General features: G+C 40.7%; 1 protein-coding gene and 1 long non-coding RNA gene across 4 annotated transcripts; one reads left to right on the top strand and one right to left on the bottom strand.

The window, feature by feature from the left end:
- Positions 1 to 949: 949 nt before the first annotated feature.
- On the bottom strand, positions 950 to 12497 carry VDAC3 (voltage dependent anion channel 3). 3 transcript variants are annotated; one of them, XM_073218844.1, is made up of 9 exons: positions 12341 to 12497; positions 9975 to 10043; positions 9142 to 9191; positions 6313 to 6465; positions 5412 to 5464; positions 3986 to 4213; positions 2633 to 2783; positions 1882 to 1943; positions 950 to 1471 (listed from the first exon to the last, which is right to left on the bottom strand). In XM_073218844.1, exons 1-9 carry the CDS (start codon positions 12405 to 12407, stop codon positions 1393 to 1395), a joined length of 912 nt encoding a protein of 303 aa, XP_073074945.1. In that variant the 5' UTR covers positions 12408 to 12497; the 3' UTR covers positions 950 to 1392. The 3 variants fall into 3 exon arrangements, with proteins under 3 accessions (XP_073074945.1, XP_017520281.1, XP_036855003.1); XM_017664792.3 differs by having other exon boundaries at positions 1886 to 1943; positions 12341 to 12496; XM_036999108.2 differs by having other exon boundaries at positions 1886 to 1943; positions 12272 to 12387.
- Positions 12498 to 12644: 147 nt separating this feature from the next.
- On the top strand, positions 12645 to 14036 carry LOC108399801 (uncharacterized). The gene is made up of 2 exons (XR_001853742.3): positions 12645 to 13004; positions 13121 to 14036. It is a non-coding gene; the product is annotated as an uncharacterized lncRNA (long non-coding RNA).
- The last annotated feature ends 2425 nt before the right edge of the window (positions 14037 to 16461 follow it).

The raw sequence follows: 16461 nt of genomic DNA, 5'->3' as shown, positions 1-16461 counted from the left end.
GCCACATGGAGCTATTTAATTAAAACAGAGTTACAGGTTGAGTTCTTCCACTGACCCAGTTACATTTCAAGAGCTCAACAGGCAGGTGAGGCTAGTGGCTACCATATGACATGAGTCATTTCATCATCACAGAAGATTCTACTGGGCAGTGTGGCTGTGGAAATACTCACGAAGTGGACAAAGATATTCAATACAGCACTGTTCAAAGAACAAAAAACTGAATATAAGCAAACAAGTGGAAGAGTTAATGTCACACTTATACTAAAGTATAATAAAAAATATGAGGCAGATCTAACTGAACATAAAGAGGTCTCTGACATCTTTAGTGTATGGCAAAACAAGAAGTACATTTTAACATTATATAAAACATAATTATGTTTTCATGTAATCTCTATAAAGACACTGAAAATTATGGGCAACTGTCAGTAGAAGAAACAGGGTTGAAGGGAAGAATGGGAATTTTCACATTTATGTCAAAACTGAATTTGTTGCAATCAGCATATATTGTGTGAACAAAAGATTTTCAGGTGCTCTTAGAAAGATGATTTACCAGCAAGCCCTGAAGATACGACTGTTTACTCACTTCCTTTTCCAAACTTTATTTCCAGTCTGTGGTTACCATTTTTCCAGCTCTAGGAATCAGAAATACTTTCCTGAGGGTGGGAGGAGTCCCACACGCAGTGGCGCTCCGGCCTCCCGCCGCCTGCGGTGCCCCCTGCTCTCCAGCTGCTGTGCACCACCACCACCACCACAGTGCACAGGACTGCACGGGACGGGGGGCACTGTCCACTCGCCTGCCTGCAGAACAGCCCTCGGGCTGAGGCAAACACAAGTGAGGGGACAGGAGCAGATATCCAGGCACAAGCCCCACCAAAGAGGCTGTTGTTCAGAACAGAATCAGAACCATAGCAGATGTAAGAAAACCACAACCAACAAATCAGAAGAGGAATTATGTTCTAAATGTGACAGGTTTATTTGATTTTACGCTGATGAAAACCAAAGATTCCACTACAGCACAGAGACCAATTATTAAAAGGTCAGGAAAAAGTGGTGTGGGACATGCAGGGTGTGATGTACAAACAGGAGGATCGGTGGTTTCCTTTGTAATGTGACACTACGTTGTCACTGAGGAACACATTAAAATAACACTGCGGAATTCAACTGAAATGTGGCACAAACATGACAACTTCCAGGCATGCCTTCAAGCACCTCCCTTAGGATGGACCTGTGATCTCTAGACTTCAGTGTGAGGAAGATTACAATTCTTTGGAAGAATAAAAAGTTCACACTTTTGAAATTTCACAGAATTTTAAGGCCAAAACATAGTGGGTTCATTTCTCTTCACCTCCAGGGACAAATCTGCTTTCCTCAGAACCACATTAAGCTTCTAATTCAAAGCCCAAGCCAACCTTGTGACCTCCTGCATTGAAGTTCTTTCCATCGATTAAAGCCGACAGGGTCAGTTTGACGCCTAGGAAGAAGAACACACCACATCACTTGTAGCACCAGTAAGAGCCACACTTCCTAGACAGAGTGACGGACCCCATGGCATGACGAACAGTGGGGCCCAGGGGCTACGAGATCACAGCCACGGCTGAGGTGACAGGGTCACCTACCGCCACCTGCCCTGTAAGGAGGGAAGCCTACTGAACTCTGTCAGGGCTAAATGTCATGAGCAATCAGCCGAACCGGTGAGCCAGAGCAACCACAGCATACCTAGGAGTACATAGTTAAGCACAAGTGCTTGATATGTTTTACTTCAAACAACCAAACATTCTGAAATGGTCTGAATCTACCTACAGTGACTGCAGGCTGTTTTACAGGTCATTCTCATTATTCCTCTATCACCTTCTACCTGGCCCCATTATTATTAACTCTTACTTACCTGGTCGAAGGGTCTGAGTGTAACCCAGTCCGATCAGGCTGGCATTATTTACTTTAGCCTAAGATTAGGAGACGCAATAGAAACAGTTAGAAGGCAGTCAATTTCATGATATGTAAGTCCAGTACAATCAGCATTTCATGCATCACATGTCCAAAGCTAAAGCACCTTAAGGCCAATCCAGAACTACTGAAACTGAACATGTAAGTAACAAAAAGACACATCTTTTCAAGTTAATAGGACTAGCAGGGATAGTAGAGACTTTGAGGCAGTGTGGCTGAAGGCCTCAAGCAAAATTCTGAGAACACCATGAGCTGAGCACTATGGTGTGGCCCTCGGCGAGCCACCTGGCCTCCCGTCTGTAAAGGAGGCGAGGGCATGGCTCGCCCCACGGACTGGTTGTATGGCTTAAATGAGAGTGCCTGGCGCAGCGCCTGAAATTTAAGTGCTCAATCAGTGTTACTATTAGTAAGAATTACTAACAGGAAGAGTAATCAAATCCGATGACTTTACAGATAAGAACATTTTGAGGCCAAAAAGAGAAACTGACTTGAGAAGGTCAGACAACAGCCAAATATGGGAGGAACTAGGACGAGAACCCACATATCCTGACTTCAGGTAAAATACTCTGTTCCCTACACACTGACTCGCTCATTAAAGGTAGTACCATGCCAACTACAACCATATCACAATATCAATTCACAACTCAGAAAGCCCAAGAGCACATCTGATCTGGTAGCCCAGCCTTACAGACAGAGAAGTTCTACAATCCAGCTTGTATTTAGCAGCGATGCCAAAACGGGTGTTGTTACTGCCAGCTGTCCAAGCAAGGTTTATTGACGTTTCTATCTTCTCATTAACCTTCTGGTAGATAGACCCTCCAAATTCAGTGCCGTCGTTCCTGCGTCCATGGTGTAAGTGGTAAGTATCCAGTTTGTCCCATTGTTATAACATGGAAACAAATTCTAAGACTATCTAAACAAGGATCTCATTTTTCATCTATAGATTTCAGCAAACTTCTAGCATACATGACTAACAAATAAGCAACTAAATCTAGTTATGTGATTAATAACCACCTAAATAAGATTCATTTACTTGGCTTCTTCACAGGATGTAAATGTCTTAGAGACAATCCAGTTATGCATATAGGCAGACACCAGCCAATCTAAAGGTCTCTTTAAGATGTTCACAGAATTTAGAAACTTAAAGTTGAGCTCAATAGATTCTGTACACACACAAAAAATTAACATATATATTGCAGCACAAGTGCAAAAATAAAGCCAATTCTGGGTTTTATTTGGAACACAGTCCTAGGGTCAGACAGCACCCTCCCTACAATACTTAGGGTGTGCTGCTCCAGAAACATACCTAAATTATTGCTCCAAAGCATCCCAGTAGTCCCTGAGTTTCATGGTTTTCTTGATAATGTTGTTTCATCAATTTTAAAGCCACTGTCTATACATACCACCGCTTGGCTTTATTTTACTTATCCTAAGTGAATTAGAACATCTGGTGGACAGCAATAAAAAACACACAGCTCACCCTTTGCTTTTTCTTCCTGGTACAGTATTAGTGCCTAGTTGGCCAAGACATAAAACAATTTAAAGATTCAAATCTATCAGGTTTACTTTGAGCACTTGTGCTATTTTTGAATGCAACAGAGGTGGCTGGGTTCTAACAAAGGGTATCTGAGGACCTCCAGAGAATTGCTGGGGATGCCCAGATCAATTTGGTGGATTTTTTCCCAGATCCACACAAACCTGCTTCCTGATATCGCCAAGCTGAGTAAGGCACCAGAGAAAGCAGGAACCTCTCCAAAGGATCCCTTAGAGCAGGAGGAGACCTGTGCCCTGCGGGTGTCCTAGAGCTGCTAAGCTTGGGCCCCAGGCCACAAGGCCAGGAACAACCAGAAGCATAGCACGGTGCACCAAGTGCACCACCCTCTGGCAGTGTTTTGCTGACATGACTGTGAAAACAGTACAGTGAGGTTGGACATATTAAATGCCAACACCATCCAACCCTCTAACCTTCTCAGTACGCTAGCTGCCATCTTCCTGAGTGACTGCACTGGCACCAAAGGAAGAATGAATTATACATACTCACACGTGAGTGTGCAGCTGGAAGTCTACAGCCTTGTAACCCAGGGCAAAATTATTCTGAGACAGTCTGGATTTGGCTGTGTCAAAACTCATCTGATAGCCAGCAAGCCAGCCTTCAAAAGCTAACACAGCCCAACCATAGATGGTTGGTCCAGAAAAATCTATATCAACATTACTGCCAAGACTGAAACACTCTCGCTTATAGGAAGCCTTTAATTTCCCACTCTTCTTTCTGTAAAAAAATAACACAATGAAAACATGAGTTTCTACTACTTTCTGAAAAATCTTTAGAGTAAGATGTCCCCACCCACCAAGGCAAGTATTATTTTAGTAGATGGCATACATACAGTAAAAATGTTTTCAACGACTTAGCTCTACAAATGTATCTTGTTAGGATTATACCATATTTTACCTATTCCTCACTTTAAGTTCACATGATAGGCTATGTCATAATTAATTTCATGAAGGTATGAACAAAAGTATAAAAAGAAATAGGTATTTCAGTACCAAATTTATTATTTAGACGTGTATGTATGCAGACATACAAGACACCAAATCTCTTTAAATGTTTCCAAATGCACAGAAGGTAACACTCAACACACTTCACTTCTAATTTATTGACCTACTATGTAGTCTGTGTACTTTTTTTTAAGGGTACTGCCCTTTAGTAAGCATATCTCTTTTTCTTAAGGTCAGTGTTTTCTCCCCAAACAACTGTTAGATGGATGGAAGAGAAATGTGTATTTTTGAAAGACAATATTGAAAACGTTAAGTTAGTTCTTAATAATACTTGCCCTATTCCCCAGTCAGGCCTCTTCTGAGAATATCTGTCCAAAAGACAACCTAAGTACATGGAAGGAGGTGTCTACCTGCCGTTCCTGCTGACAAGAGGTGCCACTTTGCCTTAGTTTAGAACCTTGGCCTTTAGAGTAGCACAGGCCCAGGTTAGGCAGATAGGAAGCAACACAATACCCATTTTTCAGATGAAGAAACTGAGGCAGAGAGGTTGGGGGATTTATAAAGGTCATGAAGGCAAGTCAGTAGTAGGTTATAGCTTCTGGCTGGTTCTACAGTCAGGAGATTAACAGTTTTCTTAAGAAATTACCTTCTCAGCAAAATACCACATCCACGAACCTTTAGAATAGCTTAAGAAATAGTCTCCAATCCTTCTAGCTCCTAAACTTTTCTACTATGTGCCTCTTTGGACAAAACTTCTATCTTTGTTCATCTGTCCAACTTTCAAATCAACACTGTATCTGCCTCAGGGAGCCTTCCCTTCTTTTTCTCGCACACACAGGTCTTTGGTGTTGCTATCAGCAACCTCCTAAGCAACTCCTGCATCAGAACTTTCCCTTGCAACACCCCATTCTAAACTCCTCTATCTCTAGAGACTGCAAAAACATTCCATAAAGTGGGGTTTGGATAATTACCCTGTGTTCGGTACAAATATGGTATCAAGAGTCAGTTTCAACCCTTCAGCCAACTGGAAAATAAAGATTTAAAAGTAACAATTAGTAATTTTCAATTCCTTTTTTGACTCAAGAAATCAATTCTAAAGTTTTCTCTAATGTCCTAACAAAGCCGAACATTAAATTACCTAATAAATTACCTCTTCATCCTTCCCTGTCCCCTTATCTCTCTCAGACCTTCACTCAAAGGCTTCATAATGATTCTCATCAAAAAACAGGTTAAACTGCATGTGCGAAATGCTATTACAGCTGACATAAAACTATGGTAGAAAAACAACAAAATGCCAATACAATGAAATAATCTTCAGACTCTCTTGAAATTACTGTAATGAGATAACCTGACACTTAACAAGCCAACCTATGTAATCTGCTCAGCTAGACATATACATCTATCATCTATATGTGGCAATGTGCATAGAGACCTCTCTCAAAAAACAGTGCCCTGTACTTAGGTGGCACTTGACAAATATCTGCTGGTAGATTTTTCTCTTTGAAAAAATTATAGATTTTAAAACAATTTTCTGTGGAACCAATTTTGCAATGATAACTAAACAAAATTTAACTAAATCACTGCAAATAGTTTGGTCTACCCAGAAGAGGCTCAGCTATGTAACAGAGTAAGTAGAGCTGGCCAGAATAAAGATGTAATGGGATAATTATGGACTCTCAAACAAAGCCTTACTTTCTAGAGACATAAGCCATACCAAAGTTGCCCATATGCAGAGAAAAAATATACCTACTAGATAGGTTAGGAGATCTCATTCAGATTATATTTGCGGTTTATTCAATCATTTTATCTCCAAGATACATTTATCTCCAAGACACATTTAACCTACAAAGAACTTCTAATGCTTTCTCTTACCTTATTCTCCCAAGAGATTTCTGTTCCAAGAGTATTGTCTGTGTTCCATTTTTGGGTGAAGGTAAGTCCATAGTTACAGACCTTATATTTGGTCTCTAGGTTGCCTGATGCTTTCCCTGTATCAGTGTAGGCATGACCGGAAGTAGAAAATTCCTTATAAGCAAGAAAAAATACTTACCTTAAAATCAACTCAAACAGAAAGTGTTCATTTCAGAAAGCAGTATTCAATGCATCAGGAACCAGACTGATTTCCCTTACCACAGTCGTACTCCACAACAGCTTATTTCCTGCTTCTCTCTTTCTTTCTCAACCCTAAATATTTTAACCAGTTTAGATCTTCCCATTACTTGACCTGTCTTATTGATATTTCTTGTTTCACATACTCTGACTAAATGGGAATCTTAAATTCTCTCCTTTAAAAGAGAAAATTCTTTATGAAAAATAAATGTGCGTTCACTATAAAGACAGAAAAATTGAATATAAACATTTTACTTTTATAACCTGAGAAAGATTATCTATTCTCTTCTTGCCTTTCAAACAATTAGTTAATTTTAAAGTCCTTAAAAATCCCCAAAAACTAGGAAGCACTACCTTCCCCCTTTATTATTAAGGTCAGAACTTTATTGCATTAAAATTTTTATTGTGGCAAAATACATTTAACATAAAATTTTCCCTTTTTATGCATTGAGTACATTCACACTGTTCTGAAAACATTGCTTTTCTCCACAAACCTATCTGCAAACCTTTCGGCATAAACAACTTGAATATTTGAAAGTACCTACTCATTTTCCACAACCAAAAACAGTGTTACAGTTATCCCTCTTTCTCCCTTCTCCCTCCTTCCCTCCCCCTTTTAAAGGGCTTTCTACCAAATAGTTACTCTGAATGCCTTCAGATATAACCTCCCCAGCTAGGTGTCCTTTCAGTCATATGACAATTGGCAATTAGAAATAGATCTCCTTCTAGGGGGAAGCAAACAGCCAACACCTGTCACTGACAATCTATGAACTGTCAAGAAAAAAAACCCATTCTGATTGGCCCTGTTTTAAAAGTGCATTTCTGAAATACTGCCAACGGTAATGAAACACTGCCCACCCAGACCAGTTCTGCTTCACTGCATGCAATATGAATCCTTCCCTTCCCAAGTGCCCTACTCCCAGCTCTAGCTCTTCAGGCTGATGAAACAACTGGGAAACTATGATCTGTTTATCAACACCACACAGAAAGTTTTCCAAGAGAATATCATGCTGCACATTGAGGGCAAGGCCTTAGTGAAAATGATAAAATGTTACAGTTCACACAATTATTTAATGTGCTCATCACTTTTTTAGTAGATCCAACTACCCAGTATTTTATTTGTTACATTTACCTTTCATAAACATGAAAGTATAGCAAATATAAACCTTAATTTTGGTGTTAGGAAAATTTTATGCACAAAATTAAATAAAGGAGTATTTAGTCTACATTTCTTTCTTGTTTTCATCATTTCTTAGTTTGAAGCCCTGTCAAAAGTCTGAAATAGCAGAGGTATAAATCTCAAAGGCTAGAATTTTTCTAAGTTGAAAAATTAGAATCACCTCACAACCGCTTCAGTCTTTAATTTCATAATTAGATCAAGTGGTGCAAAATACATTTATAACATGCATATAACATCTACACCTCTACATTAAATGCTAGTAAGCAACAAAACATTATAAAAATGTTACTGTTAAATAAAATAGATGGCATATGATAGAAATATCAAGGCACAATCTAAGAAATTGGGAGCAATAGATGAAATTTATCCTAAATCATTACCAGAGACCAAAAGCAGCCACAAAAACAGGCACACAAATATGCTATTTTTCTTACCATCTGAAAGAATATTCCCACACCACAGCAGCATGAAAGGGAGATAAAATTTTAGTTGACGATTTTTGCAACACAAACTTAACGAGCAAATTCTGAAACTCTTCTCAGTATGAGTATAATGTTTCTATTTTAACAGAATCATTCAACAATAGGCCCATCCTCGTAGGGTAGCTACATATGTATTTTTCTTTACTAGAAAGCCCAGGGAAAGAATGATGGTGACCAACCAGGATGATAAGGAGTATTAGAAGAAGTATCATAAGAATTCCACATGCCTCTAGCCCTTCTAATTAAATCACTATATCCAGAAATAAATTTGCATTGGTTTGAATAGGTAAATACCAAACCAAGCTGCAGCCAATGAGGAGAAATCAGAGAATGAGATGAATGTAAAGTTAATCTATTTATTGAGATTTACTGAGTAAAAGCTCTGGTTAATGATGCTTTGAAAATATGCCTATATTCTTTACCATATCCTTAACTTAAAATAAAAAGTCTATGAACATCAATAAAAACTGAAGACTAATCTTCTACATCTATTTTATTTCTACATTTGTTTCAATTAATCATGAAGGGACAGAGACTAAAGTTAATTTTTTTTTTGTAAAAGGGCAGTAAAACTTGGATGAATCCATTATAATGAAGTAAAGTTTTTAGTGGCCATATACAGATTCATGACAATAAAAAGATGACATGGATGTGGAAAATACATACATATATATATATATATATATCTTCTAAGAGTAAGACTCAGAGTACTCTTAGTACAAGCATAAAGGTCCCAAAAAAATGCAACCTGATTTTCTATGGGCTTAAGAGGCTGAGAGAGGATGCCCACCGAATGTGAGCAGGACAAAACTGAAGGGAAGAAAACACAGTACCACAAGTGTGCAGGTTCACATAAGGAGACTGAACAGTGATTTTTTATCAGGTGCCGCTAATTATGCTTTATCTATTAAAAAAATATTAGGTACTCACCACTCCACTACAAGACTTGGTTTTCACGTCTATTTTAACCATGCCAAACCCTAGACACACACACAAAAACACAGCTATGTAAAAAATGCAACATTTGCTCCAGTTTTTACAACTTGGAAATCATGAAAATGGTACACAGTATAGGCAAAATACACAGTATTCTCATTAGGAGAGAGTTCCCCAAGCAAGGGAAATACAACAAAATAGCAAGTATAAATTTTAAGCTCCTCAAGAGAACACATCTTAAAAATATAAGATAAAGAACAAATGAATGAGACATAAAAAACATGTACTATTTTAACAACCAAAATTAACAGAAATATTATGTTAATACAAGCTTATAACTTCACTAATTAGTAAGAAAAAAATCAAATGTGTTCAGTACAAAAAAATAAAAATTTAAAGAATAAATTTTTAAATCTAAAAAGAAATGTCTATTTGGAATCAAAGAATATATGTTACTCCAAAGAAGTCAAAGTAATGCCTTCACTCTCATGAAAACATTGCCATTGTTTGGAGGCTGAGAATGTACCCCACCTCAACTTTACTGTTCCCTAGGGGAGACAAAAAAATATTATAGATTTATATTACTTCATCTTATAGATAATACTAAATATGCATATGCATGTGTATATGTATTTGTTTTTAATGCTTGTAAGGGACTATACCTCTACAGAATGAACTCTAGCAACTTGTTAATAGTTATCCCCTTAAAACCTTGTGAAGTAAATTAACGTTGACTTAACCTCATTTACTACCACAGTATCTTGCGGAGAACAGGCATTCAACACTAACCCTTACTGAAATAGGAAATTAACAATAGCAATGCTTACCATATCCTTTGTTGAAGACATCCTTGGCGGCCTTTCCTAGGTCACAGTAAGTTGGTGCGTTACACATATCTTATGAAGAAAAACAGGGACAAAGGAATAAAAATAACCATTTAATACTTACTCACAGGACTAAATGATAGTCCTGTGCATAGTTCTACCCTTTTGTGTCTATCCCAACAGTTCTCTTCCTTTGCTCCACTAATGCTTATACCCCAATGCAAGCAAAGTTAAGAATGGCATTCTACTCCTTTAGAAAGAGCTTTCCAAAACTGAAGAATAAAAAGGGTTTTTTTTTTCATGAGATTCACAAAGGCCTTCTTTCTGACTGCATTTCAAAGATAAGAAATCTCTCACAGGCTGAAGGACATGCTCTGGTACACTGGACTTTTTACTTGAAAAAAATATGCCAAATTTACATTGGAAAAATATTTCTTGGGCTCTTATAAAGCCAGAGGTGTATAAGGTGAAAAGGTGTATAAGGTGAAAAGGTGAATTTTTTAAAGAACTGTTAGATGCATGAAAAATCTTCTGGGTTAACATTTTTGCCACTCTGAAATTCAGTTCTTGTAGGAATTACCACACTAATTGAAATATATCATCCAGAATATGTCCTCTCTCAAAGCCCTGTTTAAAATAAAGTGATATAATCTTACCCATTAGCCAAATTTGGGTAGATTCTACCTGCAGTAATCTGCTTACCAAAAATTGGTGTGCACTCCAAAGTTAAAGCTTTCAAAAACCTGAGGAACCTTCACTTTTCATCTTGCCTACTTAGTACTCACCCAGGTCTTCTACTGCCATGTGACCCACACATCAAAATTCTCAGAAGTTCTAACAACACCACTGAGCATACCATCCCTTTGCCCTCTCTGTAAGATGGGAAACCTTTTCCTGCAGCGGCCTCAGAAACCATGTGTAATCAATTGAAGAACAATCTCAAGGAGCCCCATTAGCCCAATTACTATACCAGAAAAATCCAGAGCACCAGCTAGCCCTTGCAATTACTATCCCCAAACTATCTGCATATTCAAACTAATATTTATTTAGCCTAGCTCTTAATCTGGTCGTTTGATGAATTTCTGACTATGCCATCAGACCTGAAACATAACACACACTTAATGGTGCACTTAATTGTAAATTCATTTAAAATTTGTTCCTTAAATGAAACCTGTCAAATATGAGGAGGCATCATGATGTGTGAGGACAGAATATGGTATAAAAATATATAAACTTAAGAGGAGAGAGTATAATAAAGATGGAAGACTCCAAAATACTGACTCATACCGCATAAAGCTTTGTTCTAAGCCACAGGGTTTCAGAGTTCACTTCCAGAGTAATTATTTTGCATTCAAATGGTCAATTCTAGACTTTTTATACATTGCCAATTGCAATTTGATATTACTCTTCATGATCACAATGGATGCTAGTATTTGTTGAAATCCTGCTAGAAGTCTGTAACTTGGGAAATATGGAAAAGCAGACAGTACATATTCAAATAGAGATGTTAAGCCTTCAGTCTGGTTTTTCATCTACTGAAAGAAAAAAGATACACTTTAAACATCCAACCAGGGACTAATCACCATCTTTTAGCATTCTGCTTCGTTTTTCAAAACGGCCAGACACTGAAAGTCGTGTCTAGCTGGTTTAGTTTATTAACTGATCTCAGTTCTGCCTAAGTTCAAGCTTACTTTATCAGGCCCCCGATTCTGACGGCAAATGCACTGCCGGTATGATCAAGCAAAAAAATCGCGAAGATACAGACTTCACCTTACTCGAGAGTAAACTTATCATCACATACTTCTATTAGCTCTACGAAATGCAAATGTTTGTACACGTGCACAGTGTAACGAGGTTACATGAGACGCAGACGGGAGGGGAAGAGGCGTGAACTAGGGAACACTGCTTTACACAATTACTAATTTGGCAGTCAATAAAAAGCCCTTTTGTTCCCGTTTCGCCTCTTTAAGTTGCACAGAGAGCATCCTCCCTCGGGTGGTAAGGGTGGAAGAGCTCCCAGATACTGGACAATTGCGGAGAGGAAACTGGGGGCGGGGTAGGTTTGGGGTCCGAGGATCCCACTTCCCTGAACCAAGCTCCCTCTGGCCTGACGCCCGAAGACAGCCCTGGGGGAAGGTCGCGCGCTGGGCGCCCCCCGCCGATGCTGCAACCTCATCACCTGAGGCGGTCAGGGAATCCAGGTCCCCGCCGCCCTCAGCGGCGGCGGGGCCCGAGCCCCGGGAGGCTGCACTCCCCCTCCCGCGCCCCCCGTTGGGCCCGCACCCAGGCAGGTTCCGTACTCGGAAGCGGGTCCCCGGCCCCCTGGCCCTGCCGCCGGCGTCACGGACCACGGCCCCAGCTCTCCTCACCTCCGACTAGAGGACCTGACCCCACTCGGCCAGAGAAACGCTGAAGGTCTTCTTCAAACCAACGCATTCGGCGCCTGCGCGGCTTGCTCCCCGCGCAGCGCCTGCGCGCCCCTCCCTGCCCGCCCGAACCGCGTTTGCGCCGTAGGGTCGCGCCGGGGTCGCGCGCCGCGGGGTTGGGCGCAGAGAGGAACAGCAGCTGCGAACCAAGTCCGCTAACCGTCTGGCTACATGCGCGCGCGTGCGCGGCAGAGCCCAGCGCGCAGGTGGCTGGGGCGGGAGAGGCCTGAGCGGGAGAGGGCTGCAGAAGAGTCCCTGGAGGGGCCCGCTCTCGCGAGATCCCTGGAAGTTACTAGTTACTGTTGCCCAGAGAGGGGCGCGCCGGAGGACCGGGGACTCCAGCGCCGAGCGCAGTTGGCCTGACACGTCACACCCAGACAGTTTCATCCTCTGGCGATGCTTTGAAAGTCCTTACGGAATTTCATCCCTGATGACTAAAATTCAAGAACTTGACCCTTAGGTCATCCCATTTTAAGGATGAGAAAACGCAGGTCCTGAGGGGGTAACTGACGTGACCTATTCCCGATCACCCAGGTAGCGGTAGATTCTAATTGGAAGGGCAGAGGAGCTGGAGGAGGGAAGCGCCTCTGGAGGAGAGAACCAACTGGTAAGTGAAGAAATTTCAGGCACTGAAAATTTCCACTTCGGAACCACCAATAATTGGTTCAGGCAAAAATGATCAATAGATGCTGGGCACTACAGTTTCAAAGTGTCACCCTACAGGTTACTTACTAAAGAAGAAAGTATCTTCGCGTGAGAGAGATCACGGCCAACTAGGTACTCCAACACAGCGTGGCCGGAGAGCTCCCGGACGTGACGCGGAGCGGACGCGAAGACAACGGCCCGGCCAACGTGTGTAATTTGTCTCTACTCACGAGGAAACAATCGGACGAATCAAAATTGAGACATGCTGCAACACAACCTCCTGGTTTCTTCTAAAATGTAAATTTCATGAAAAAGTAAGAAAAAAGCTTAATGAACTGTTGCCAGATTAAAGGAGACAAAAGAAAGATGTGGCATTCATTACAAGCAATGTGATCCTACATTGGACCATGGATCAAAAACAAACAAAATAGCTATTGAGGAACATTACTGGGACAATTGAGAACATTTGACTATAGATCATATTAATATTACAACAATGTAACATTTTCTGAGGGCAATGGTTGTATCTTTGTTAGGCAGAAACGCCTTGTTTTTAGGAGATACCCTCTGAAGTGTTCAGAAGTGAAATAGCATGTGTCTACAACTAAAATGGTAAAAAAAAATGAAAAATGTACAAAATGTTAACTGGTGAATCTAGGTAAAAGATGTATGGGTGGTCAGTGCATTATTCTTGGAACTTTCCTGTAAGTTTTTAAATGTTCAAAATAAGTTGGAGAGAAAAAAAACTCCACAAAATCCTTGATGTTCAGTCCATAATACCAGGTTGCTGCTTAAATCACTAGGCAATGGCAAATAGCATTGTTTGCCTCCCATGTGTAATGCATTTCAGGCTAATAAGAAATAAGGAACATAAATGCTCCCAAAGGACTCTTAATGTAGAACTTGGACAGATACCTGCCGAATGCCAAATATGATCAATGTAACAAGCAAAGCAGTATAACTTAGCTGAATAAAATTAATGTTGGAGTTAAAAGAGGCTGGGTTTGTATTTCAGATCAGGGAACTCTGTGGTCTTAGGCAAGCAACTTCTCTATGTTGCAGTTTCTACATCTGTGAAACAAATGAATCTCCTTAGAGAATTGTAATAGATAGTCAATGAAATGATGTTTCCATAGCACCTAACAATCTACCTGGCATATGGAAAATGTTCATTAGTTAATAACAGATGAAAATTAATAGGCTTAAGAGTTGAGAAGCTATATATATATTTACACATATATGAATATTGGAGCCACAACTTCAGCCTGTACTTTGACACAGACCTGGCCTTGATCGGGTGGAGCAGGCCATTAAAGGCTGTAAAGATCACTTTGAAGGGGAATTTGGCAACCTTCCTTCCTTCAGCTGCTATTATCCAAAGGTCTTTCTTTCTGACACCAGTTCCGGGTCATGCACAGAGACTGCCTCCCTCTCCCAACACCTGGTAAGGAAAGGTGATGAGAAAAACCATCAAGGGAAACAGCTGCTGCAGAGGGGATCTCGCCCTCGGACCCTGTCAACTTCGCTGGATCCAGGTTGACACTCAACGTCGACGTCAAGACTGGTCTTGGCCACCTGGAAATGACAGCCAGGACTCACTGCCCCACCCCCACTGGGATCTAAACTCTTGGGAAGTGGAGAAAGGAATTTCTCAGTCCGAATCCTAATAATGTGGCATTCTTGTATTAGAAAATCTCTATCATCAGAATTTTAGAGCAGGGAAGGGTCCTCAGGGTCCTTCCCTTGGAGGCATTTGCTAAGCGCTTACTGTGTATGGGCACCGTGCTCAGAGCTGCTGTCTGAGAAAGTGCCCCAGCCTGTCAGTGCTCTGTGGGTCCAAAGACCCAGGGAGGTGGGATCACATAGGGAGCAGGTTCCCAGTACAGGTCACCTGTTCTAGTCAAGATAACCTGCTGAACTGCCTATGTTGCCTTTTTGAGAGAAAAATCTCAGAAGGTTAACATAGTTTTGCCCTGAGAAATGAAAGAAACAACCGAGGATGGAAGCCCCACTGTAAAGACTTGGTAGCTCAATTATACTGAGTGTAAGAAAAATTAAGATTCTGTTGCCAGGGTGTTATTTAATTCCCCGTATTTTTAAAAGAAAAGGGCACCCTTGTTTGTTTTTAGGGGCTCCAAAATTCTGATAAGAGGTGAGGTCTCCTAGTTACTGAGCACTGAAGGCATCTCTAAAGCCACGTGGCTGGGGCTTCTACAAGGAGGCAGCAGAACACAGGACTCAGCAGCAAGGACACCTAACTGTGCCCCAGGGGGACTGCAGGCTTCCCTGAGGAAGGGATGGCTCACAACGGTTTAGGCAGAGCCATTCCCCACGTCTAAGAACTCATCTCAAGGAAATAACCATAGATTTGTGCAAAGATTTATCTTGAATAGCTTGAGTGATGTAGAGTAGCAAAAAATTAAAAATAACTGAAAGGGCCGGCATTTAGAGGATTCATTAAGTAAATAATAATACATCCATATTCTGGGTTATGGCACAGCCATGTGTTCTGATAATATTTGATGATCTGGAGGAAAAGGTCAGTGGGAAAAAAAAGGAGGAAAAAATTATTAATATAGCACAATCCCAAATTGTGTGTGTGTGTGTGTGTGTGTGTGTGTGTGTGTGTGCTCGCGTGCGCATGGTAATTTCAGTTTAGTAGAAGGAATGGGGTAATAACCACAGACACCCATATGTAGGTACAGATGGACTGGGTAGAGGTGGCACACACGGGGTGACTAGACAGTACTAATGGTTAGGTGATAGGTTAATTATATTGTATATTAAATGCTATGTGTGTATATGTATAAGTAACTGCATAGAATCAAAATTGGGAGAATTTTACCAAAATTTGACTGTCTCTGCTGGGTCAGAGTCTTATGTGACTTTGTAGTTTCTTGTTCACACTATTCTGTATTTTCCAAAATGTCTAAAATTTGGAAACAAGTGTTTCTGTTAGAATTAGAATTCTAAGTTAAGCTCACTTTCATAAGGTGGGGAAGCACCTAGGTTTATGAGGAAAGGCCTATTCTGTGGGGGATTTCCACCCCAAATTGGGCCTGCCTCCCGCATCCAGTACCCAGGGTTTGCTTAGTGTTCACTTCACTCTTGACCACAAGGGGGTGCAAAGCAACAGTGTAAAATCTAAGCCTGCTGCTTGGCTGGGGCCTGGGATTCCCAGGCAGTGTGATGACCCTCACACGCCCCTTGCTCCCCAGAGCCTAATCCGAAGTCTTCATGAGGCTGTGAACTCAGTTATGAATCCTACAGGATTGGATGGTGTGTCTGGGGGCCTCCCGACCACACTCAGAGTCTAAGTAAATGTCAAAATATTTTTCTTGTTTGTTATATTTGGCAGCAAATATTCACAAGTTGTTTGCATGAGGAAACCAATGTTGATAATGTACCACATGTGGATT

The sequence above is a fragment of the Manis javanica genome, chromosome 12 (assembly GCF_040802235.1).
Source record: "Manis javanica isolate MJ-LG chromosome 12, MJ_LKY, whole genome shotgun sequence".
Taxonomy (NCBI): domain Eukaryota; kingdom Metazoa; phylum Chordata; class Mammalia; order Pholidota; family Manidae; genus Manis; species Manis javanica.
Note: the sequence above shows the minus strand (reverse complement) of the source record. Positions and strands in the feature narration are given on the sequence as shown.